General features: G+C 42.1%; 1 protein-coding gene across 8 annotated transcripts in view; it reads right to left on the reverse strand.

Moving 5' to 3' along the window:
• Nucleotides 1-27,910, reverse strand: part of schip1 (schwannomin interacting protein 1) — an 871,502-nt gene that overhangs the window by 7,170 nt on the left and 836,422 nt on the right. For all 8 annotated transcript variants that reach the window (XM_041176152.1, XM_041176183.1, XM_041176168.1 and 5 more), the window contains one exon: nucleotides 27,028-27,151. In XM_041176152.1, the coding sequence (XP_041032086.1) occupies nucleotides 27,028-27,151 (124 nt within the window). The remainder of the gene's footprint in view (nucleotides 1-27,027; nucleotides 27,152-27,910) is intronic.

The raw sequence follows: 27,910 nt of genomic DNA on the forward strand, positions 1-27,910 counted from the left end.
CCCCTTTTCCTCTGCATTACCTCACTTCCCTTACTGAACTCCGTTTGCCACAGTCCTGTCCACTTGATGAGTCCATTGATATTTTCCTGCAGTCTACAGCTTTCTTGTTCAATATCAACCACAGGGTTAATTTTTGTATTGTCTACAAGCCTCTGAGTCTATTTATTTTTTCCTTATTCTTTCACAGGCAAGGCCAGCATTTGTTGCCCATCCCTAATTGCCCTTGAACTGAGTAGCTTTCTAGGCCATTTCACAGGGCAGTTAGGAGTCAACCACGTTATTGTGGGTCTGGACTCACATGTAGGCCAGACCAGGAAAGGACATTACTGCACCAGATGAGCTTTTACAACAATCAATGATAGTTTCATGGTCGCCATTCCTGAGACTAGCTTTAAATTCTACATTTTATTAATTGAATTTAAATTCCACCAGCTACTGTGGTGGGATTTGAACTCATGTCCCCAGGGCTTCAGCTTGAGCCTCTGGTTCCTATTCCAGTGCCATTACTATTACACCAATGTCTCTCCATATTCAAGCCCAAATCATTGATATATAACCTTTGGTTAACAAGGATCGATCAATGTCAGGTTTGAAATTAATTGATCCAGCATTAATTGCCATTTGCAAAAGAGAGTTTCAGACTCAAAAAACTAAAATATCTGGAAAAGCTCAGCACGTCTGACAGCATCTGCAGAGAGGAATACGGTTAACGTTTCGAGTCCGAATGACCCTTCATCAAATGAAGAGTCATTCGGACTCGAAATGTTAACTGTATTCCTCTCCACAGATGCTGTAAGACCTGCTGAGTTTTTCCAGCTATTTTTGTTTTTGTTTCAGATTTCCAGTATCCTCAGTGCTTTGCTTTTATCTTAGAGTTCCAGACTCCTACACTCCCCAACCAACTGAAATAATTTCACTCTACTCTTTCGGTTTCCTTAAATATCTTGGAAACTTATATCAAATCATCCCTCAATTTCTAAATTCCAGGTAATAGAATTCTAATTTTTGTGTATTCTCTTATCTTAATTCAACCCTTTGGCTGTGGGGGGTGGTGCTGGAAAATTCTGGCCTTATAGTCTAGTATCATTCTGGTAAATCTATGCTGCTCTCTCTCCAATGAGAGTATATCCTGCCTAGGGAACTTTGGTCTAATGCAATAGAATGGCGTGGTCTAGTTGGGGCTTGTAGAGCTGAAGCATGACATATATCCCCCTTATATTCTAGTCCTCTAGATCACAGAAGCACTGTGCAGAAGGGGCCCTTTGGCCCATCGAATCTGCAGCAACACGTGAGAAACACCTGACCTACCTACCTAATCCCATTTACCAGAATTTGAATGTTATGATGTGCCAAGTGCTCATCCAGGTACTTTTTAAAGGATGTGAGGCAGCCTGCCTCCACCTCCCTCCCAGGCAGCAAGCTCCAAACCATCAGCATCCTCTGGGTAAAAAAGCTTTTCCTCACATCCCCCCTAAACCTCCTGCCCCTCACCTTGAACTTATGTCCCCTTGTGATTGACCCTTCAACTAAGGGGAACAGCTGCTCCCTATCCACCCTGTCCATGCCCTTTCTAATCTTGTACACCTCGATCAGGTCACCCCTCAGTCATCTCTGCTCCAATGAAAACAAGCCAAGTCTATCCAACCTCTCTTCATAACTTAAATATTTCATCCCAGGCAACATCCTGGTGAATCTCTTCTGCACTCCCTCCAGTGCAATCCTTCCTATATGTGGCGACCAGAACTGCACACAGTACTCCAGCTGTGGCTTCACCAAGGTTCTATACAACTCCAATGTGACCTCCCTACTTTTGTAATCTATGCCTCGATTGATAAAGGCAAGTGTCCCTTATGCCTTTTTCACCACCCCACTAACATGCCCTCCGCCTTCAGAGATCTATGGATACACATGCCAAGGTCCCTTTGTTCCTCATAATTTCCTAGTGTCATGCCATTCATTGAATACTTCCTTGTCAAATTACTCCTTCCAAAGTGTATCACCTCACACTTTTCAGGGTTAAATTCCATCTGCCACTTATCTGTCCATTTGACCATCCCACCTATATCTTCCTGTAGCCCAAGACACTCAACCTCACTATTAACCACCCGGCCAATCTTTGTGTCATCTGCAAACTCACTAATCCTACCCACCACATAGTCATCTATGTCGTTTATATAAACGACAAATAGTAGGGGACCCAGCACAGATCCCTGTGGTACACCACTGGACACTGGTTTCCAGTCACTAAAGCATCCTTCTGTCATCACTCTCTGTCTCCTACAACTAAGCCAATTTTGAATCCACCTTATCAAATTACCCTGTATCCCATGTGCATTTGCCTTCTTTATAAGTCTCCCATGTGGGATCTTGTCAAAGGCTTTGCTGAAATCCATATAAACTACATCAACTGCACTACCCTCATCTACACACCTGGTCACCTCCTCAAAAAATTCAATCATATTTGTTAATCATGACCTCTCTCTGATAAAGCCATGCTGACTATCCCTGATCAAACCTTGCCTCTCCAAGTGGAGATAGATTCTCTCCTTCAGAATTTTCTCCAATAGTTTTCCTACCCACAAAGATCACCATTCCAATATCGGTTCTGATTATTTTCTATACCTATTCACAATGTTTTAATGATCTATGTACATGTACCACACCGTGTCTCTTTGGATCTCCACTTTTTATAGCTTTTCGCCATTTAGAAGGTACCCGTTTCTATTCCTTTTAGCTCTAAAGTGAATAATTTCACATTTGCCTAGACTGAAATCCATTTGCCAGTTTTGCCCATTCACCAAATCAATATTTCTTAGTAATATCATGCTTCCTTTACACTGTTTATAATGTTACTTATCTTGGCGTCATCACATTCAAGTATGTGGCTTTCTATTCCATTATCTAAGTCATTAATAAATATGGTGAACATTTGAGGCCCCAGCACTGATCCTTGCAGGAAACCACTAGACACATTCTGCCAATTAGAGTACCTATTCATTATCATTATTCTCTGTCTCCTGTTGCTCAGCCAATTTCCTAAATAGGTCCATAATTTGCCTTCAAATCCATGGCCTTCAACTTTAGTTAACAGTCTGAAAGATGATAGTCATTAATCATTTACAAGTTTTAAATATGGTTTACAAAATGGCTTTGAGCAGTTTCAGCTGTATAATGTATATTTATAGATATATTGGATCAAGTTAGGACCAATCCAGTGAGGCTCATCCTCCCAGTTAAAACTGCATTACCTCTTCCAAACCCTGTCTTTCACTTTCACTTCAAATTCCACTTGATTGCAATTCATTGAAACAGGACTTCACTTACACCGTTCACATTTTCCTGCGAGATGGTGAAAGTAACCAGCGTCCATTGAAAAGACTAATATTTAGTTTTTGTTATCAAATAATAGTAAGTTTTTCCAGTCTTTTTAAAATAGATGAGGTAAGTTATTTGAAACAATTACAGGCAAAGGACAAGATCTTATGAAACTTTATCTTTCACATTTTGATTTTGTGAAAGCTGAAAAAGTACAAATATCCATAATGCAGCCATAATACAAGAACAAATATATACCAAGTGCAAGTGAAGTTAATGGAATAAGAGAGACTGACTGTTGTTTCAAGGCAGGGGGTAAGGCTGAGGATCAAATGACACTGGGGCAAGAACTCTGGTCTGGAGAATACGGAGGAGCTCTTTGAAAGAAAGCTGTTGCATGGACATAAATTGATGTGATCTGAAGTCTAGAGTGAAAGGATGTGCATATGGAGGGGCTCATGTTGCCGGTGTAGATTCTCAGGTAAAAATGAGGGTCTGTTGTGCTGCATGAGCTGTAGAAAATCTGAGTTAAACCTATTATTGTTGCTATCCCGTTTACACAGGAATCTGCACTTTGGCCAGATTATATTGATCTAAATTAAGTTAACTTCCTTAATATATAATTGAAACTATTGCTCAACCAACCATGTGTGAAATGTATAAAATTACAGTCCAGTGATGTGATGCAGTATGCCAAAAACCAATTGTACCATCTACGTGAATTTGATTGAAGTTACTTCGCTGATTGTACATCGACGATAGGACGTGAACCTTTTTCACTCTGAAGTAACACTGAAGTAAATAATCTATGTTGGTGTTGTGCATCTTAATTTGGAGGTGTAAATCTGAAACAATTCTAAAATTGACAGCGTTCATGTAAACTGTGATTTACTCCACTTCAAATAAATGATCGTTAATGTGTCTTTTTTGTCTTAGTATTCAACCTCAATCAGTTGTATTGATTAAATTTGGAAGCATCCATCAATCTAGTTTTTACCTGAACTGTTCATCAAGATCTTTGTTCTCCAAGTTACCCTAGTGCTCCAGTGCTACTACAATGGAATACCTTGCTTGCAAAAAGGATATTATGTATAAATAAATCCAAAGAGGGCATTTTAACTCTACTTGCCCAGTGAGAACTGGTCAACTTCTCTTTTATTCATGGAATGTAGGCATTCTTCGCCTGTCCCCAATTGCCCTCAAGAGCAGTTAAGTCTCAACCACATTATTCACACATGTAGGCCAGATCAGGTAAGGATGACAGATTTCCTTCATTAGTGAACCAGATGGATTTTATAACAATTGATGATAGTTTTCTTTTAAATTCCCCTCATGGGATTTGAACCCATGCCCTCAGAGAATTAGCCTAGGCCTCTGCTTACTAGTTCATTGATTTTATCACTATGCTACCATAGTTCCCCATCTTTGTGGCCTTGAGAGCAGATAGCTCCTGATTTTTAAGCTGCTGAACTAAGCTAGCAGCAAGGACACCCTGATTTCAGGCAGGTTCAAGCTTAAGGCCCACTGTTAGCTTCTTAGGGTGCCACTGTAAATGAGTGTCCTTGGACACAAGAAATGGAAATTAAACTTGGTGGGGGAGTCAGCAATGCTGTCTCATGCGTCATTGCCATGATGATGTTGGCCTGTACCTTCTGATTCCTGCCCCCCTTTTCCTCTCAGCAGCACCCAAGCAGTGAGCATTCTCTAGGTGTCAGAGATGGCAATATTTGGATCCACATCTCACGAGACATAAAGAAGCTTAGTACAAGTGCTCACTGGCAACAATTTTTCACTGATAGTTTAAAATCCACTGGGCGGTTATGGGAAATGGCAATTTATCATCGTTAAAAATTTGCATTTATGTAACACTTTTAACATCATCATGACATTTCAAGATACTTTACAGCCAGTGCAGTATAAACTGGTGACATAGTTTTGCTTTTTTATTCAACCATCTGATTTGACATGCATATCCTTTTCAAGCTCCCCCTTTTCGAATACCTCTTTTAAATCCATGTATCTTGATGCCTTATTGTATCTTGTGGAAAAGCATTCTGCATTGTAGTAAACCTGTATGTGAAAAAATTCTTTGACCTTTCTCCTTTGTTCTTCTGGTGATAATCTATTGGTAACCAATTTTCAACCAGCCGAAACCACTGCTTAACCTTTCGGTATTTTGAATACCTCTATTAGATCCTTCCTTCATCACCTTTGCTTTTGTGAAAAAAATCTCCAGTTTTTCGAGCCCTTTTCCCTAACATGCTACTTGATTTCCTGGCATGACTGCAGTGAATCTAACAATGATTGGAGCTCCAGTCTTTAATGATCCCCACCTGTAGATCTTTCTGTTACTCTATTTTTAGGGATTTTAACACTTGGGATTGTTCATCCCCAAAATTTACATTTCTTCACAATTGAACTGCACTTTTTACTTGTCTGCTCACACTCCTAACCTGGCTAAGTGCTCTTTCATTCTTGTAGTTCATCACACACCCACTCATCAACAAACTTCAATAGCTTTCGTTTTCTGCCTTCTGCCTAGGTCCAAATGATTTAAATAAATGGAAATAAAAGATGCCATCATAGATAGTCACAGCATTACCATATGTCTGACGACCCAGGAAACATGAAGTTATGCCTATGTTTGTCTGTCACTCATTCATTCTTCTGTCCATATGGACATATTTCCTTAATATTAATCTTAGTAACTGTTCCTTATGCAGCACCTGATCAAATGCCTTCTGAAAAATTAAATGTTCATCTACCCTTTTCCCTTTACTGTTTACAATATGATTTCTTAAAAAAAAATCAACTAAGCCAGCCAGCCACAACCTGCCCTTTGCAAATCAATGACTATTCCTGATTAATCTATGCCTTTCTAACTATTTACTTATTTTATCATATATTATGAACTTATGCTTATCGACAATCAAGAAAGGTCTAACAGCTCTCTGATTTCCTGGTTTATTCCTTTTCACTTTCCTGAACAAGGATGTAATATTTGTCACTCTCCCAGTCCTTCAAGATATTTTGGGTTTATTATGGTTATTGTCTCCACAATCTTCTCCTTAATCTCTGACAGTGTTCTGGATGAATGCAATTTTTACACAGCAAGATACCATAAACAACAAATGAAATTTTAAGGAAAAGTAGCCTGCTTTAACTGTAAAAGCAAAATACCGCAGATGCTGGAAATCTGAAATAAAAACAGAAAATGCTGGAAAAACTCAGCAGGTCTGGCAGCATCTATGGAGAGAGAAACAGAGTTAACGTTTTGCGTCCATATGACTCTTCTTCAGAGCTCTGAAGAAGTGATACAGATGTGAAATGTTAACTCTGTTTCACTCTCCACAGATGCTGCCAGACCTCCTGATATTTTTCCAGCATTTTCTGCTTTAATGGTGTTGGTTGAGGGATAGATTTTGGCCAGGACACCAGGAGAAATGTCCATTCTTTAAAGAAAAAGTGCCAAAGTAATTTTTTCTATCCACTGGAACATGTGGATGGGGCCTTAGCACAACATCTCATGCAAAAAACAGACTTGCAACAATTCTTTAGTTCTGTACTAAAACATCATCTTAATTATATGTTCAAGTCTTGGAATGGAAATTGAGCCATTGGTCTTGTGACTTTGAGGCAACATTGGTACACTGGGTCAAGTGGGAACTTATGGGACAGAATTTTTCCGTTGGCAATTTGGGGGCGGGGCCCGCTTGCTGACGAGAAAATGACACGGGATGATGTTGGGGCGGGGGACGACGACCCCCGACGTTCATCCCGCCCCATTTAAATATTCAGGAAGGCGGGAGCACACTGCGATCAGCGCCGACCTGTCAAGGCCAATTGAGGCCATTGACAGGATAATTAAGCCAATTAAAGGCCCTGCCCTTCCAACCTTAAGGCTGGCGGGCAGGCCAGGAGCCCCAGCGGGCTTCTGAAAAAACATGAAACATGAGGTTTCATGTCAGTTTTTAAAGAGTTTAATAAAGTTTCAGTCATATTTATTTACATGTCTCACCTCATGTGACATGTTAATAATTTTTTTATTATTCTATTTTTGATGTTAAAAACACTGTCAGTGATCTCCCTGAGACAGCACTTAGTCTCAGGGAGCAGTGCGCTCTTTTGCACGCTTGTGCGAAAGAGTGCATGCACATTGACAGTTGGGGAATCCCTCCCCCTCCTCCCACCCGCACAGGAAGCACATAGCGCTTCCCGTTGGGCAGGCCGCTTATTTGGCCCGCCCACTCAAAATGGCAGTGGGGCCTGTTTTGGCGACGGGGATCGGCTGCCCACCTATCGTTGAGCCGGCGGGGCCCGCCCGCCCATCAAGGGTAAAATTTTGCCCATGGTGTAATTTTTTCTTTTTATAATCAATGTAACATTCACCAGAAAGTTCCAGGCAACGGCCATCTCCAACAAGAGAGAATCTAACCATCCCTTCTCAAATTCAACAGCGTTGCCATTGCTGAATCTCCCACTATCAACATCCTGGGGGTAACCATTGAGAAACTGAACTGGACTAGCCATATAAATACTGTGGTGACAAAAGCAGGTCAGAGGTTGGAAATTCTGTGGCGAGGAACTCACCTCCTGACTCCTAGAATCTGTCCACCATCTACAAGGCACAAGTAAGGAGTGTGATGGAATACTCTCCACTTGCCTGGATGAGTACAGCTCCAACAACACTCAAGAGGCTCAACAGCATCTAGGAAAAGGCAGCCCGGTTGATTGACACACCACCACCTTAAACATTCACTCTCTCCACTACTGGTGCATAGTGGCAGCAGTGTGTGCCATATATAAGATGTATTGCAGCTTATTTGCCAAGCCTTCTGCAACAGCGCCTTCAAAATCGGCGACTTCTACCACTTAGAAGGAAGAGGGAAGCAGGCATATGGGAACACCACCACCTGCAAGCTCCCATCCAAGCCACGTACCACCCTGACCTGGAACTATACTGCTGTTCCTTTACAGTCACTAGGTCTAAAACCTGGAACTCCCTTCCTAACATCTCAGTGGGTGCACCTGCCCAGAGGGTTTGCAGTGGTGGCTCACGATCCCTTCTCAAGGACAATTAGGGGTGGGTAACAAATGCTGGCCTTGACAGCAATGCTCACATTTCACAAAAGAACAAAAAATGTAACTGGCTGGACTTATAGAGGCGAAGGAGAAAGCACTAACTTAACTATTAAAAGAGAACTTTGCATTACACCTGGGAACTGGGTTATAAACTACCCTAGGTAGATAGGTAGAAAGTCTTCTGTACTAATTATAAGCAAAATGAGCTTTAGCAATCTCAACTGTACCCTCTGGGCACTCACCCATGGCATATACTTGCCCAAGATAACCCCACTCAGAGCCACAGTGGTTGTCATGGGAAGTGGCAATCCACAGAGAAAAGACAGTGGTGTGGAAAGTGAAAGGATTACTACTTGTAGAGGCAAAGGGTCTCCCTCTACAATTGAGATTAAAACACACTTTGTCATAAAACATGAGAGAGCTTTACACTGGCTGCACTTGACAATTTTCTAGAGGGACTTTTGAAACTTGAGGTAAGAACACTATGGAAATGCAGATGCAGATCCACATCTCAATACTCTATGTCAAAACATGCTGGAGAGCAATTTCTCAAGGCACAGTTTGCAATTACAGCTCTGAGTAAAAGTTTTTTGGGGAAATGTAATTGGGTGCAGAGAAAGAAGATAAATTACATGGGGGGGGGTGGGGGGCGACAGGGGTTGGTGACTCGTTGCCAGCTAATATAGTCTTTTTTCCTCCCTTGCTTTTCTGCTTTCAGCAAGGACCTATTTCCATGGTTTGGTGGCACCTTTTTGTTACTTCACCCAAGCTACTATAGGAAGGTTGATCATGGAGGGAAGACAGTGTAGTCTGATCATGTTCTTCACCTCACTGAGGATAATTGTGGCAGCTTAAATGAAGTGTCCACAGAGTCTGTGAACTCAGCACAAACCAGGAATCCAGCCTGTGACTTTATGCACCACATGCTGTGGCTTTACATGCATATCGCCACTAGTAGTTTTATTGTAAGGTCATCAAAGGAACTATCAACGCTTTTTTATTTAAAATATACTAGATTACATAATATCTACTGTACATTAAATGAAAACATTTACAGAAGTGTAACTTTGAATTAATTTTAATTACATTTAATCCACAGAATACATTTGATTTCTTCCAGAAGCTGCCAGCATCATTTTAACCAATGCTTTGTTCTTTGTGGTAACTGCATGCATTGTCCCTCCCTCCTGTCAATCACAGGTCATGTGATGTACTGCAGAGGCTTCAAGCAGTGAGCTCTCAGTACGGGCAATCCAAGATATCTCCGTAATAAAGTTTTACTGTTTCTTTATGAAACCTGTCTGCTCTGTTGAGTTATCACATTTGGCAGCGAGAGTAAAATCAATGTCGACTGTGCTACTTGCCCTGTTTTTGGGAATAAATCGAAATTTAAAAACTACTCACCAGTCATGCCGTTGTTTGGAAGAATCAATCCATATGATGCTAATATTGAGATTGGAGACAGCATGTTTAATGCCTCAGATTTTACTTTATAGCAAAGGAAATAACCATTGAAGAAAAACGGAAAGCGATCCTCTTAAGTGCATGTGGCAGTAAAACATACAACCTCATTCGCAACCTGACTGCCCCAAGCACACCTTATTCCAAGTCACATGGTGAGTTAGTGGGCCCAGTAAACCAGCCAAAGCCGTCTATGGTAATGCAACACTTCAAATTTAATTCAAGAATTCGTGCCCTGGGAGGGTCCATTGCAATCTATGTGGTGAACCTCAAACAGTTAACAAAATGTTGCGACTTTGGGGACGCATTAAACGAGATGCTGTGGGACCGACTGGTATGTGAAGTTAAGGATGACGCCATACAGCGCCACTTGCTTGCTGAAATCGATATCGACTTCAACAGCGCCCTAAAGATCTCCGTCATGGAAAGTGCTGCAAAAGACTCGCAGGCTTTGCAACACATTGATAATGGAGTCGTACCTCATGTTGGGGGGGGAGGGGGGGGGGGTGGAGAGCTGCTGCCGGGTGCGGTGCAAAAACCAGACCCTCAGAATTAAAGCGCGATTCAATGTCCAATGTAAGAAACATTAAGAAGCCTAACAGAAGCGCTTCATCAATGACTTCAAAACAAAAATGTTATAGATGTGGAGCTGACCATGGAGCAGATGCTTGTAAATTCAGAGAGGCAGAATGTCATTATTGTCATAAGGGACACGTGGTTAGGCAATGCTGGACAAAGATGAGGCATCTTCAAGACAGCAAACAAATATGATCGAGTTAATGGGCACAGCAAAGCTGAAGCTACTAATACTGATGTGTATTCCCTGTATGATGTAACTGCTGTGGAAACTGAGTCTATTACAGTGACAGTACAAGTAAATGAGAAGCCACTGCATATGGAAGTGGATACTGGTGCAGCAACTACAGTGGTTGGAGGGCACACTTTCAGGTACTTTAATGAAGGAAGCCAGCCAATAAATTTGGAGCAGACAACCGTTAAGAACCTACATGGGAGAATCTATTCAATTTAAGGGCATTGCCACAGTCCCAGGCTGTTACAAGCAACAGGCAGCCCAACTATTTGTGATAATGGTAAAGGGGGAAGGACCCAGTCTTCTAGGTCAAGATTGGCTACAGAAGATAAAACTTGACTGGTCCAAGATAATTCACCTAAAATCAGAAGGAATTCCAAAACTTCTGAAGAAACGCAGCATGATTTTTCTGGATGAATTAGGGAAGTTAAAAGGCATGCATGCCAAGATACATGTTGATCCCCAGGCAACACCACGTTTCTTCAAGGCCAGGCTCGTGCCTTATACACTGAATGAAAAGGTGGGTGCAGAGCTTTGCAGATTAGCAGGCCTGGGAGTAATCCAGCTCATCCAATTCTCTGAGCGGGCTGCACCCATTGTTCCAGTGGTCAAGCCCGACCCGACCATATGTATACGTGGAGAGTACAAGTTGACAGTAAATAAAGTAGCTAAACTAGACAAGCACCACACTCCAAGGATAGATTACTTAAATGCCAAGCTGGCAAGAGGTCAGTCATATAAAGTTAGTTTTGAGTCATGCCTATCAACAACTAGAATTGGATGGCATGTTGAGAGAATATTTGACTATTAACACACACAAGGACCTCTCTCATTGTCTACCTTTTGAAGTCTCATCAGCATGCGCTATTTTTCAAAGAACAATGGAGAGTCTTCTGCAAGGTCTTCCACCAGCGATTGTATATTTGGATGATTGTTCTCATTGATGGATTAACCAAGGCTGAGCACTTAGCTAACCTGGATGAGGTACTGAGAAGGTTCATGGAAGCCAGCATATGGTTAAAGAGCGAAAAATGCACATTTCAAGCATCAGAAGTGACCTATCCTGGTTACAGAGTGGACGCCAGGGGTTTGCATCCTGTGGAAGATAAAGTTCAGGCAATAAAAGATACACCATCACCATCCAACATAACAGAACTCACGTCCTTCCTGGGTATGATCAACTATTGTAGTTGCTTCCTACCTAACCTATCAACTATCTTGGCACAATTACATTCGTGCTAAGAAAGAACCACCACTGGTCATGGGGTTCACCACAGAAAGAAGCCTTTGTAACAGCAAAGAAATCACTGCATTCATCATGTTTATTGGTAAACTACAACTCATTGAAAGAGCTGGTGTTAGCAATGTGATGCTTCTCCTTAAGATGTAGGAGTCGGTTTTATCACATAAAATGGAAAATGGATATTTTAGGCCCATTGGCTATGTCTCAAGAACCCTTTCCCAAGCTGAAAAGGGCTATTCTGAGTTAGAAAAAGGGTTATCAGTAGTATTCGGTGTAAAAAGGTTTCACCAGTGTCTACATGGGCAACATTTTACCATTGGCTGGAATCTTCCGTGCTCGCCAGCATTGGGTGTGTTCAGTGGCATGAGCAGCCAATATGGCGAGAAGGCTAAAAATCAGTTTCACGATACCATGAAACAAGTTTGTGATCGTCCGCTCCACCTGCTGATGGCAGGCCATGTTCCTCGTCATCGGACGTCGGGAACCTTAACATAATACACCTTTCTTTTTTGCTATTCCGTCACGGGATGTGGGCATTGCTGGCTAGGGCAGCATTTATTGCCCATCTCTACTCGCCCTTGAGAAGGTGGTGGTGAGCTGCCTTCTTGAACCGCTGCAGTCCATGTGGTGTAGGTACACCCACAGTGCTGTTACGGAGGGAGTTCCAGGATTTTGACACAGCGGCAGTGAAAGAACAATGATATATTTCCAAGTCAGGATGGTAAGTGTCTTGGAGGGGAACTTCTAGGTTGTAGCCATGGATCAGATCAGCCTTGATCTCATTGAATGGCGGAGCAGGCTTGTTGGGCTGAATAGCCTACTTCTGCTCCTACATCTTATGGTCTTAAGGTTGTGGTGTTCCCATCTATCTGCTGCCCTTGTCCTTTGAAATGGTAGTGGTCATGAGTTTGGAAGGTGCTGTCTAAGGAGTGTTGACGAATTCCTGCAGTGCATCTTGTAGGTGGTACACGTTGCAGCTACTGTGCGTTGGTGGTGGAGTGAAGGTTTGTGATGTGGTGCCATAGAATGGGGTGCTTTGTCCTGGATGGTATCAAGCTTCTTAGTGTTGTGGGAGCTGCACTCATTCAGGCAAGTGGGGAGTATTCCATCATACTCCTGACTTGTGCCTTGTAGATAGTGGACAGGCTTTGGGGATTCAGGATGTGAGTTATGCGTCACACTATTCCTGGCTTCTGACCTGCTCTTGTAGTCACAGTATTTATATGGCTAGTCCAGTTCAGCTTCTGGTCAATAGTAACCCCCAGGATGTTGATAGTGGGGGATTCAGTAATGGTAATGCCATTGAACATCAAGGGGCGATAGTTAGATTCTCTCTTGTTGGAGATGGTCATTGCCTGACACTTGTGTGGCGCGAATATAACTTGCCACTCGGCAGCCCAAGTCTGCATATTGTCCAGGGCCTGCTGCATTTGTACATGGACTGCTTCAGTGTCTGAGGAGTCATGAATGGTGCTGAACATTGTGCAATCTTCAGTGAACATCCCCACTTCTGACCTTATGATGGAAGGCAGGTAATTGATGAAGCAGCTGAAGATAGTTGGGCCGAAGACACTAACCTGAGGAGCTCCTGCAGTGATGTCCTGGAACTGAGATGATTGACCTCCAACAACCACAACCATTTTCCTTTGTGCTAGGTATGGCTCCAACCAGCAGAGAGTTTTTCCCCTGATCCCATCGACTCCAGTTTTGCTAGGGCTCCTCAGTCAAATGCTGCCATGGTGTCAAGGGCAGTCACTCTCACCTCACCTTGAGAGTTCACCTCTTTTGTCCATGTTTGAACCAAGGCTGTAATGAGGTCAGGAGCTGAGTGGCTTGGCGGAACCCAAACTGGGCGTCAGTGAGTAGGTTATTGCTAATCGAGTGCCACTTGATAGCACTGTTGATGACCCCTTTACCGCATATCATTATAAGGAAAGCCTGCTAGACTTATCCCCCCACAATGGATCATCCGCCCATGTTGTCGGGAAAACACACTAATGTGTTTCACAACACCATATATAAGGTGTGCACTTGTCGGGCTGCACTTCACTCAGGACTTCGAGGTTTGTTTGCCTACCTTGCTTTGGTCAGCACTCACAGTCATCAGCGCCAGGCTTCAGAAATAGCACCATATCACTTTTAGGGGGCTGGGCTTATGGGTAGGTTTCTACCTACCAGATCAGCCATATTTGGGTGGCTTTTCAATGGCTGCAGGGCAAGGTCTTGCTTGGGGAAGGGGGAGAAATGGTCTCAGGCAAGGGAAGAGGCTGCAGAATGAGAGCTGTACTGGGGAAGGAGGGTACCCCAGGGTGTATGTGGGGGCACATGCTGATCTGTGCAAATGGCCTCAAGAGGGTGAGGGCTGAGGAGGCAGTCTCCAGACGAGATGGGGCCAGACAGACATGTAAGGGTACATGCGTGAGAGTGTGTGGTGATGAGTCCCTTGAGCTGGCAATCAGTGAGATGTCAGTGAATATGTGATGGGCTTGTGACTGAGTTTAAAGTGATCAGAAGGTTGCCTTACCCTGGCTGCACAGGTGAGATCATTCATTCTCTATCTGTACTGGATGGCCACCCCCTTCTGTGCAGCATTGGCACTGATCACCACTGCCATCGCCTATCAAGCTGGAATTGTAATGTAGCTGCCCCTCCTGCAGCAAGAGTGGGGATAGAGGACATCACAGTGGGCCTCCAAAGTGTCCAAAACGTGCCCGAGGGCTGCAGTCTTCTTGCCTTTCGGGGCCATGTCTTCTTTGCTGCAATCTTGGGCTGGTAGCACTGCGCGCGGCTGTACTTTAAATGTGATGCCTGGCATGATGAAGAGTCCGCCCGCCATTGAAATGGCGTGTTTCCCAGGAATGCATAAGTAATGTGACAGGTTTGGGCTTGATACCGCGTTAAAACTCGCCATTGTGGCCGGCGGGTAAAATGTTTTACCCGTTGTTATGACCGATGCAGTTGGTACAGCTGAGTTATTTAAAAATCCCAGAGGGAAACTTAAAATTATAGGTTATGACAGTTGTTTAAAGTTTGAGATGCGACTAAATTCAGAAATCATATCACCAGTTCTCGAGGTTTTACATTAAACCAAATGAAACATTTTATTAATTCATACAGGTTAAAATATATGTACGATTGGCTTCAAATTACTACTATAAAACTTTTAACAAATTCCCAACCTAATCTCCATTAAGGCAGCAATAACTCAGAATTAACCAGACACCAGGCAAAGTATTTTCACTTTACAAATTCAAAATGAGGTTCTTTTCATTTTGGTTCCTGTGGATACGGTTGGAGGCTTACAGCTGCTGTTGATCTCACACTGCCTCTGCTCTGCACACACAACACTGCTGCAGTTATACCTGGCACCGCTCATTGAATGGAAGTTCTCATTGTATCACCAGCCTCTGAACTAAACCACTCTAACAATAAAATCCCTTTCATAGTACCAATTTTTAGTAATAGAAACATATCGCTTAGTATCTGCTAGATAGGTGTCAGTTTTCACCCCACTTCTTGAATGCTCTATTCAAAAATTGCAAATACACTTTATCTCTCTTATATATCAAAACTAGTACACATCAAAGCACCCAGACTAGCTGTCTTTAATCCAATTAAGACACATCAACAGACTAAACCTCTATTTTAAAAGAAAAATATTTTCCAATAATATTATATACATTAATAGCTTCATGACACCCACTCGCTACTGCACTTAGTGCAAATCTGGGATGGTTCCACCCATTATGTCAGACCTAAACCATTAACAGGATTATTCAGCGAGGCCAAGGCCGTTCCACCAATAGCATCAGCAAGAATACAACACTGGGCTCTGACATTATCTGCGTATGAGTATACTTTTGTGTGCCACCCTGGCCTACACGTTGCAAATGCAGATGCACTCAGTCATCTTGCATTACCAGATAGTACTGTAAATACTCCCGTTCTACAAGAATTAGTGCTATTACTGAATTTCTTAGGTTCTTCCCCTGTGTCTGCGAAACAAATTAGAAATTGGATGAACAGAGATCTAATATTGTCGAAAGTCAGAGACTTTGTTTTACAAGGATGGCCAAACCCGCCTGTATCTGAAGAATTGAGACCATTCCATGTGAGAAACATGGAATTAAGCTATCAAGACAGACTTGAATTGTGGGATTCAAGAGTTATCATCCCATCACAAGGTAAAGTACCACTCTTGACAGAGCTTCACAGTGTGCATCCAGGCATATCAAAGATGAAAATGCTTGCGCGAAGCTATGACTGGTGGCCGGGCATTGACAGTGACATTGAAAGTATGTTCAAGCACTGTCTCCATTGGCAGCAACAATAGAAGTTGTCTGTTTCAGCTCCCCTGCATCCGTGGGAGTGGCCTGGTCAGCCCTGGGCTCGACTACGTATCAATTATACACGCCCATTCTTAGGTACCATATTCCTATTAATTGTAGATGCACATTCAAAATGGATGGATGTATACAAAGTCAAATCACCAATGTTGAATGCAACTTTCGAGAAGCTACGTTACTGTTTTAGCATACACGGCCTACTTGAAATTGTTGTTTCCATAACGGTACAGCTTTCACCAGCACCGAATTTCAGAAATTTATGGATCAGAATGGAATCCACCATATAAAGACAGCTCCTTGGCATCCCTCATCGAATGGTCGAGCCGAGAGGGCAGCACAAACTTTTAAGTCTGGTATGAAAAAATTACTGGAAGGCCTCCGGAAATCTTGACTTTCCCAGTTAAGTTACTGTACAACACCACATTTGACTACAGGTTCAACACCGTCGAAGTTATTAATGAAACGCTGCCTGCGTACACATTTACACGTTGGTGTTTCCAAATTTAGAGGGGAAGGTCGTGCTGAACCAGAGTAAACAGAGATTTAACCATGTCATACACAGTAAAGCTTGCGCATTCAGTTTAGCTGACAGGGTATACGTGCAAAATTTTGGCATTGGACCCTGTTGGGCTCCAGAAGCCACTGTTTCAGAGACTGGTCCATTGTCTTTCCAAGTGCAAGTGGGAGATAGAAACATCCGTAAGTACGTAGATCTTATCCATGCCAGAGCGACATTCCAACAATTAACTGATCAACCTGTGATTAGTGCTGAACTGTTAACTTCTGAGGTGTGTGATCAACCTAGAACAGACATTCCAGATGTTTCAGAGGAGTTGCCAAATCCTGAACTACCCAGTTCCGATGATGTGTCTCATAGTGCAGCTCCAGACCCTGTTGATCCTGTTCAGGAACCTCCAGTGGTAGAGCTACACTGCTCTAGCCGTATACGAAGAGCACCTCAAAGACTTGATTTATAATCACTTGAAATTGTTGGTTGGATGTTCAAATGTGTTTTGTAAAGAGTAATAGTAAAAAGGTAAAGGGGAGGAAATGTACTAACTGCATGTATTGTCCCTTCCTCTTGCCAATCGTGGGTCATATGACGTGCTGCGGGGGCTTTGCACAGTGAGCTCTTAGCACTGGCAATCGGGGGGGGGGGGGTGGTGGGGGAGCCTTTCAGACAAGGGATTGGGTCTAGGTGCAAGCAGTACTAGATGTCTCAGTAATAAAGTTCTACTGTTTCTGTATGAAGCCTGTCTGCTCCATCGAGTCATCATAGTAAGCATTACTTTTCAACTCCATTCATGTTTGTTCTATGTGCCCTATTTCACAAGATTTAATCAAACTGCTGTACAATAAATATTTGGCAAATTATGGATAGACAGATGTCAGGAATAAATAGTACTGTTAATGCTTCAGCTATTTACTTCCCATACAAAAATAGGTTACAGGAGAGAAAAAGTAAGAATATGTGTCACAAAGAAGTGCGTTATTGTAGTGGTGTGGTTTAAGGAGGTTGAAGTTCTTTAGCTGCATTAAAATGGTCTTTGTTTTCACAAGTCTGTCAAGGTTGACAAGGGTTGTGGTAAAGCACCAATTAAATTTAGTCCAATGTACCTGAACAGCTTAGAAGCTTTCCTTAAATTATGCCATCATGCTGGTCAACTTTTCAAAAAAAGAACTTGCTTAAAGTAAAAGTAAAAGGAAATTCTGGTCAGTTTGACTTATTTTTGTTCCTTTATACTGTATATTCAAAATTGGTATTTTCATATAAAAACTAAGTTTCAGTTTTCTTAGCATATGAAGGCCCTTGAGCCAAGTCTAACTTGGTGAAGGCCATGCCAATTATACCAGATAGAAAGAGCATTTCAAGGTGACTTCATTGCACTGGTCCCATATCTTCAAAATGGAATGGCATGCTCTTTTGGAGCTTCCAGAAATGCATAAGCAATGCTACAGACTGGGAAAACAGATTTCTTCCCATGTAGCTTGATTTTCTGAGGATAACTTGCCCACCATTGTTGGCAACAGAGTCAATCAATCTGGAATGCTAGGTCAACATCTGTGTAAGAGATGTCACAGACGTAGCAAGGATGTCTTTATATGGGGACCTCTATGTTGGCAAAAATATTGTTGTTTTAAAAGAAAATGTTTTAAGAAATTTTAGGTGACTGCATTATTTTCTCACATGAAAGAATGCATTACTTTGAACATCTTCTGCTTTACCTGCTCCCATTCTGCCACCTGCTGGAAAAGAATGGCAGAGTCCTTCACTATAAGCCAGTAAATTAGTTTTCAACTTCAATGAATATAGACAGTGAACTTCAATTTCAGGAAATATGAGGCTTGGGGAGATTCAGCGAGTCTTTGTAACCATAAGAGCGTGGTGACTGAGGGAGTTTGATTGGGTTGGTTGGGACCAATTATTAAATTTAACTGCCTAAAGATTTACTTGGTTTTGTTTTATCATTCCTGACAATTGTTCTGATGAAAGGTCATCATTTCTGATGAGAGGTTAACTCTGTTTCTTTCTCCATCAATGCTGCTAGACCTGCTGAGCATTTCCGGCATCTTCTGTTTTTACATCCAGATATAAGGTGCCTCTGGAAACACAGGGAAGGAAGAAGCGCACTTACCATAGTTGAGAGCGGTTGGCTTTAATAGAGGAAAGCGTTCAAGGTTAGTGAGGGAGGTGAGTGGGCATTCATTGATCTGTCTCACCTGTGAAAGTACCAGTGCTATCACAATCAGGCACCAGAAAAAACTGCACTGAGGGGAGAAAGGGCTATCACATGCCCAAAAAGAAAAAGGAATAAGGGCATTGTAAATAAAACACTCTAGTTCTGAAAATAAGGGAAAAACTAATATAAATCCCAAATAGAGGGTAAATGTATGTGAGTATTTCTAGCTTTCTTTTCAGAATTAGTTTTGTGTGTTTCTTATTTTCATTTTATTTTTAAGGCCATGGAATTGGATGACCCAAAATAGAATTTGGGACAAAAGTCATGAATTTTATGAGTTGCTGTTGTGGTGGATCCAATAAATTTTAGAAAATGATTATTTTTTCTTAAAATTGATAGTGATACAGATTGTCTTAAATGTTCCGTTGACTAAATAGGAAGCAAATCTTATACTTGCACCTTGCTCATTTTTCTTGCACCCAAATGATACTTTTTGCTCTAATAATGTGTGGCAGATAATATTGCACAACACAGATTAATCACAGGGAGATGCTGCTGACTCACCTTGGTGAAAAAATGCCACTAAAATGAAATGGGACGTAACTACCAAAACACAAATCACTACTAATGTGCATTAGGCTATTATAATAGAATACTGTATTACTTCAAGCCTGCACCAGTACTTTTCTCCACATGAACCACTTTGTCTAATCTCAAATTACCTCTGAAACTAATTAGCTTTTTACAATTATCTGCGGTGCAGAAACACTCAATATATTGGAGGAAACCAGGTCCAACCAGAGGCAGAAAATATAAAGTACATTAAATCCATGTTGTAATTTGAAGTTGGAACATTTTCATCAGGCTAGTCCCAGATATACTGTAGTCTAGTTGTCAAAACAACTTAGTAAACCATTTCAGACATTTAATATTATGGTAGTTTCCTCATTTTTCCACTGGAATGCTTTATAAGTATGTTTGTTAAACTTAATTAAGTTCATTTCTTGGCTCATATATTCATCAAGGCTGAACACAATACAATACATTAAGATGTGTTGCTCTTCAAAGAAAATCTTCAAAAAATGTTACTTACACAGTGAGGGCATATTCCAACACTATAATTAAAGATTTCCCCTTGCAGATTGTTCCAAAAATTCGAAAAGTTTTATTTATTTGGAGGTTCCTGATGCCTCGGATATGCCGAATCAAATTTATAGATTGAAATTAATAGAAATTGAAAGAAACTTGGGGTGGGATTGTCCAGCCCTGTTGGTGTGGGCTTCATGGCGGGTGGGAGAGACAATATGGCGAGACGGCCAAAAATCAGTTTCACGCCGTTGCGAGAATTTGCGATCGTCCGCACCACCTGTCAATGGTGGGCAGTGTCTCCCACCACCGCACGTCGGGAACCTAATTTCAATACTTTAGCATCTCATTAGAAGTCCTGCTCATTGGAATCATCCCCCAACCACGCTGGATCATCTGGCCTCTCACACCGACGTGTTTCACAACTGTCCATAAGCACCTGGTGAGCTGCACTTCACTCGTGACTTCAAGGTTCATTTGCCTACCTTGCTTCAGGCAGCACTCGCAGTTATCAGCACCAGGCTTCACAGGCAGCATCACCACTTTTAGGGGGGCTCACAGGCAGGTCTCTACCTACCAGACCAGCCATAAGACAGGGGGTGGCTTTTCAATGGCTGCAGGGCTAGGGCTTGTTTGGGGAAGGGGGAGAAGTGGCCTCAGGCAAGAGAAGGGGCTGCAGGGTGAGGGCTATCCTGGAGAAGGGGGGTAACCCAGGGTTTGTGGGGGGCACATGTTAATCTATGCAAGTGATCTCAAGATGATGATGGTTGAGGAGGCAGTCTCCAGAGGAGATGAGGCCAGATGGAGATGTGAGGATGTGTGTGAGAGAGTGAGTGGTGATGTCCCTTGAGCTGGCAGTGGCCTTGTGAGTGTGAGAGTTTAGAGTGATAAGATGGTTGCCTTACCCTGGTGGCATGGATGACCAACCTCTTGTGTGTAGCATTGGCACTGACCACCTTCGCCTCCCAAGCCTGAGTGGTGAGACTGATGGGCCTTCTATGTCCTAAGCGGTGATAGATGACATCGCGGCAGGCCTCCACGGTGTCCAGAAGGCATCCTAGGGATGCGTCACTGAATCAGAGGGGTGGGGGTGTGGGGCTGCATTCTTCTTGGCTTTTGGGGTCATGTCTTCACTAGTGCAGTCCTGGGCTGCAAGCATTGAGAAGTGTGCATGTGGCTGCAGTTTAAATATGGTGCCCCTTGTGAAGAAGCAGCAAGGTAATGGCATGGCGGGCAAATTGGAGGCCGCCCGCCAGTGAGACAGCGTGTTTCCTATGGCTGCATAATTAATGAGGCAGGAATGGGACACCACTGCGGCCGGCGGGTAACATGACTTCTTTCTCGCCTGCTACTGCACTTTGTGCAAATCTAGGACAATTCCACCCTAAGAGTTAATCCAAATTCATTACAATTGTTTGCCTATTAAATGACAAATTGAAGGCTAAGCAACTAAACTAAAATTTGCTTAGCAATCAACGGGGAAGAAACTGTAACCCTTTAATTTCTGCTTTACATAGTAAAACAATGCAACTGAATTTATCACAGTGTTATCCATCCAATGAGACAAATGCTAAAAACAAACCTATCTTTCCGACTGACAACGCATACTTTGTAAGGCCTATTCTTGCTCAAGGATGACATTAACCATAAAGCTAACAGTGGAATCTTATGTAAATCCATGTACAACTGTGAATTATTCATGAAGCATAACTAATATGTGGATGCAGTGAAGCTTCCTCACAGTATAAAGGATGAATCATAAACTGGCACAGATGAGGGGGGATGGATTGTACAAGCAATACACAAGTTGTTTCCATAACCGTAACTCGAACAGAGACACCCAATCATTTTACTAGGTGTTTGTATCATGGAAAATGCACGCAGCTCTACCGTGTACCACAACAAAGAAACTCCACAGAGATTCAAATGTGAAGTCATATAGCAATCAAAGAGAGCAATGATCCCAATTCTCTAAAAAGTGAATGTTTTTCTGGGGAGCAGTCCACAACATGAATATCATGTACGTGGAAGAAAAGTTGAATGCTGATATAAATAGAAATTCTATTATGCCAAGATTTTCCAAAGTTACAATTTAACCTGCCCCCCCCTCCCCGCCCCCACAAATAATATGAAATATCTTTGGTCAATTTTACTGCATGTTAGAGAGCTCTGTTTTGGTAGTCCAAATAAAACTACAATACATTTTAATGCCCATCTGATGCATACTTTCTGCATGGCTTGATTCTCTGTGGTTCACTGCTTTTTGTGAAGAGGTGAAATTTATTAATATATATTACATGAAAATACACACACATACACAAAAAATAAACATTGGCACTGAACTCACATGCAGGCCAAAAACCACACGAGGAAAGATAAAGAGTTAGTCAGAGAGTGGTGAATCTATGGAATTCATTGCCACAGAAGGCTGTGGAGGCCAGGTCATTGAGTGTATTTAAGACCGAGATAGATAGGTTCTTGATTGGTAAGGAGATCAAAGGTTACAGGAAGAAGGTGGGAGAATGGGATTGAGAAACTTATCAGCCATGATTGAATGGCGGAACAGACTTGATGGGCCGAATGGCTTAATTTCTGCTCTTATGTCTTATGGTCTATAAATCCAGATTTTTTTCCTCTTAGTCATCTACTATATAACAATTGCAAATATATGTCAAAAAGTTCCTTTTACTGATCAATGAGCAAAGACACAAAGTACCCAGATCTGACAGCCAGAATGGTTACTGTCAGAAACTAAAAATTATACCTGCTCCAATACTGCGGTAATGTTGGCAGGTGATATGTGTTAACTCTGTGGTGTCATGGGCAAATCAAATCCCAATTCTGACCCATAATACTGGAGCAATTCGATCTCCATGAGAACTTGAGACAGATATATTATTTTCAGTATGGTTTTGGAATTTTGTTTCCCCCCATGCAGTCATTGATTTAATTGGTGCAGGTTTCTCTGTTCTGTCCAATCTGAATTCTTTCTCTCAACCACACCGTGTCCCTGCCACTTAGGTCTGTTCTCACATGAAGACGTCAGCCACATGACTTTCATGTTTTTCTAGGCCACTCAGTTCTGTGCAATCTGCCCGTGGTGCAGCCTTTCTACTCAAATGAAAGAACATAAGAAACAGGAGCAGCAGTGGGGCATGTAGCCCATTGAGCCCGTTGCACCGTTCAATAAGATCATGGCTGGACTTCTATATCAACTCCACTTTCCCTCCTATCCCCCTATCCCTTAACTCCCTTAGTGTCCAAAAATCTAATGAGTTAATCCGTTCTCCTGCCCCTTCACAGTTTCCAGCCTCATCCTCTGTCCTGCCCAATCTGAAACCTGCAGATGTCACGCTTTCCCATCAATTCAATCCCTGATTAATTCCTAGTCAAGTGTCCTGAAAGAGGGTGTTGTGTCCTTGTGTGATTTTTCTTGCTGCCAGTCTACCACCCCACTCTTGACTTTCTTAACACTTGGTCTCACTCACACCAGTTCTGCGCTGAGTAAGGCATAGTTGCCTCTAAGCATCAGCTTGGAGAATAAACTGCTTTACAGCAACTAGTCTTCTCACTCTCTGTCTTCATTCATTTCTCAACCGCTTTAATCCCTGATCTATCCTTCTCTTTCCCCTTCAAATATGGTGCCTCCTTGTGCTCTGAAGTTCTGAAGTTAAAAGACCTACATTTATATAGCACTTTTCATGATCACAGGCCACCCAAAGTGCCCTACAGCCAATGCTGTGCTTTTGAAGCATAGTTACTGTTGCAGTATAGGAAATGCAGCATCCAAATACCATATAGCAAGTTCCACAAACAGCAATGCTATAATCTTTTCTTTGTGACTTTAATCTGAGAAGGCAGACGGGGCATTGGTTTAAAGTCTCATTGAAAAGACAGCACCTCTAACAGCACAGCACTCCCTCTAGGCTAAAATAAAAGCAAAATACTGCGGATACTGGAAATATGAAACAAAAACAAAAATAGCTGGAAAAACTCAGCAGGTCTGACAGCATCTGCGGAGATGCTCTAGGAGATGCTCCCTCTAGACTAAAAATAAAAACAAAAAAACTGCGGATGCTGGAAATCCAAAACAAAAACAGAATTACCTGGAAAAACTCAGTAGGTCTGGCAGCATCGGCGGAGAAGAAAAGAGTTGACGTTTCGAGTCCTCATGACCCTTCGACAGAACTACCTCTAGACTGTTGTGCTCGAGTCCTGGAGCAGGACTCGGAGGCAACAATGCAATCAATTGAGCCACGGCTGACACAAAATTAAAGAATCTACGAATGCATATTTATGCAAACAACGTTTACTTTATGTTTATTCTGTGTATGTGTATTATAGATATTCACTACAATGTCCTATGTATAAGAACTTGTAAAACAATACATTACAATGAACTGCATTCATTAAGCAAATATATCATAGGAACCTGTGGAAAACTCAGATATTAACTTTGAAAGCGGTGTCCCTAAACTGCATTTTCCATTTTGGAACTGGCTGCATTTAGGATTAGCCTGAATAACAAACTGTAAAGTTGACCTGGAAAAGCACAGTTAAGACTAGTTAACCCAGTTTGCAGGGTTTTTCAGGTACATGCCATATGAATTCTAATTAGTTTTACATCCTTTCTTGTTTAAGGTTCCTTATGTTTGAAGGTGAAAAAAATCAGAGGCCCTAAAAATAATCAGTACAACCAAATCACTGGACTGTACTGTTAATTTATATATAAAATGAAGACTGTATGCTCCCTTCGATAGTTCAACAAGTTTAACCAGTGAAGAGCTGGACTAGATCAGGAAGGCCTCAGGTTTGCTCTCTGCTCTGTGCTCAGTTACCTGATCTGCTGATACAGGAACTAGAATTGGCTTCACTTCTCAGTGTTCCAAGGAAAGGGGAAATCAATGCTCAAAATTCTTTTTCATGATCGCCATCCACTGGCCCTTGTTGGAAGTGCACAAATGGATATCAGCTGAGTGCAGGTTTGAGTTCAGCTGTGATGTACCACATGCTACAAAAACCTGCCAATATTTTCTGTAAAGGTTAAGATGTCAAGAGGCTGCTCATGAAAGCATATCCACCATGTAAACAACCTATATGAGAGACTGAACCTGGTCATTTGCCTTAATATTTCCTTATGAGAATTGGCACCAAATTTTGTTCTTGTTAAGCTCCTTGGGAAGTTTTATTATATTAAAGGCACTATACAAATGCAGGTTGTTGTTTCATAGCCACTGGATAATATTGCTACTCATAAATAGGATAGAATCATAGAATGGTAACAATACAGGAGGCCATTCAGCCCATTGTGTCCATGCTGACTCTCTGTAAGAGCTACTCAGCTATTCTTACTCCCCCGCCTTTTCCCCGTATTCCTCCAAATTTTTTTCTCTTTAGATAGTTATCCAATTCCTTCTTGAAAGCCATTGAATCTACCTCCACCACACCCTCAGGCAGTGCATTCCAGATTCTAAATATTTACTGTTACCCCTGGTTCTTTTGCCAATCACCTTATATCAGTTCTCAACCCTTTTGCCAATGGGAACAGTTTCTCCCTATTTACTCTCTCCAGACTCATGATTTTGAACACCTCTATCAAAACTCCTCTCAATCTTGCTTCCCAAGCCTTTTTCTGCTGTGACCCCATTTTAATGCTACACACTTGGCGTGACCCCAGTGTGAAAATTAGGGAGGGCAGGGTGGAGTTATTGAACAGGGAGGGGGTTCAAACAGCAAGAATACAGGCAAAAAAGAAATACCATTTTGCAGCACTTCACTTGCACTTCCCTCAATTTAGTCTACTGCATTCGCTGCTCCCAATGAGGTCTCTTCTACATTGGAGAGACCAAACGCAGACTGGGTGACCGTTTTGCAGAACACCTTCGGTCTATCCGCAAGCATGACCTCCCTGTCACTTGCCATTTCAACACTCCACCCTGCTCTCATGCCCACATGTCCATCCTTGGTCTGCTGCAATGTTCCAGTGAAGCTCAACGCAAACTGCAGGAACAGCACCTCATCTTCTGACTAGGCACTTTACAGCCTGCCGGATTTAACATTGAGTTCAACAACTTCAGATCATGAACTCTTTCCTCCATCCTCACCCCCTTTCTGATCCCCCCTTTTCCAATAATTTATATTTTTTAAAATATATTTTTCTTTTCCCACCTATTTCCATTATTTTTAAATGTATTTCCATCCATTGTTTCATCTCCACCTTATAGCCTATTTCGATCCCTTCCCCCCACCCCACCCCCACTAGGGCTTTCTGTTACTTGCTCGTCCTGCTTTCTACCCTTAATGTCACCATTAGCACATTCCTTAGCTAATATCACCGTCAACACCCCCTTTGTCCTTTTGTCTGACATCTTTGGCAATCTCTTATTTGCCTCCACCTATCACTGGCCCCCTATCCAGCTCCATCTGTCCCACCCCCCTCAATCAGCTTATATTTCACCTCATTTCTATATTTCCTCAGTTCTGATGAAGAGTCATATGGACTTGAAACATTAACTGTGTTCCTCTCCGCAGATGCTGTCAGACCTGCTGAGTTTTTCCTGCTATTTTTATTTTTGTTTACCATTTTGCAGGCTCTGCTGGTGTCAGCAATCAGAGCTCATTGGTTTAGGCTATGCCCACAGGCAAATAGAATCGTGCACATTTAAAGGGGCCTCACAGCCAATCCCAGAACTGTCAAGTTTGAGTCTCCGCTCCACAGCCGCCATTGCTGCCTTGGAGCTCCCGACCCCAATTTCTTGTCCACAGTTTGGGAACCCTTGCTCTAAAGACACCAGCCCCAGTTTCACCTGTCATCATCATAACTGAAGTTTCTCATCCCTGGAACCATTCTTGTAAATCTTTTCTGCACTCTCTTCAATGCCTTCACATCCTTCCTAAAGTGAGGTGCTAAAATGTTTTTTTTGAACTGTAGTGGCCTAGACATCTGTATAATGTTTGCACATTCTGCAGAGAAAAAATAAAAATAGGAAACGTAACACTTACTCTCAATTTGGGAATGTAAGTCATTGACTATAACTTGCAGCTGGCCAATCGTCATGTCACGCAAGTCTGTGGGTTTGAGGCTCCGCTTCATTAAACTTTCACTAATATGGGGCATATGAGGCAACTGCAAAAGAATACAATTTACTTAGCAACAACAGCGTAAATGAAGGGATTGTAATAAAATGTGACATTATTACTGAAAACATTTTTATGATGTCAAACCATTATTAAGCCATGGCCTCAACAGGATGATAAAATACATATGCATCGGTGTAGCTATACTGGACAGCCCAACCAAAGGGGCACTTCTTCAACTTTATAGTCGGGATGTTGCTGGGGGCTTTGGCTTTCGCTGTGCCCAGAGCTTTCAGCCATTTCTTGATTTATAAGATATGGAACAGACCTCCAAACTTTGGCACCAGTTTCCAGATAATAGTGAGGAAGACTTTACAGGGCAAATGGACTGGATGTACCTTTGTCATGCTGTGACTGAATGCCTAGGTTGCAGTCAAGTAGTCCATTTGATTTTATTCTACTTGCTGTTTTTGTAGCAGTTTGATTCACTGAAGTGCCTTGCTAGGCTATTTCAGAGGGTAATCAAGAGTCAACCACATTGGTGCGAGAGTGGAGTCACAAAAAGGCCAGACCGGGTAAGGGCGTCATGATTCTTTCCCTAAAGAACATTATCGAACCTGTTGTTTTTTTAAATAGCAACAATGCAAACAAAAATAAAGAGGCAGCAATTAAAAATAAGTGTTGAAATGACAACTGATTGCAGGGTATCTGGGTAGATCCACCATCGCCAGTTTGTGTGTCGATTTTCCCTGTTGCTCTGCTATGAATTTTTAGATAACACTGAAAAATTTTGAACAAAAACAGACTG

Source organism: Carcharodon carcharias, chromosome 2 (assembly GCF_017639515.1).
Source record: "Carcharodon carcharias isolate sCarCar2 chromosome 2, sCarCar2.pri, whole genome shotgun sequence".
Taxonomy (NCBI): Eukaryota; Metazoa; Chordata; class Chondrichthyes; order Lamniformes; family Lamnidae; genus Carcharodon; species Carcharodon carcharias.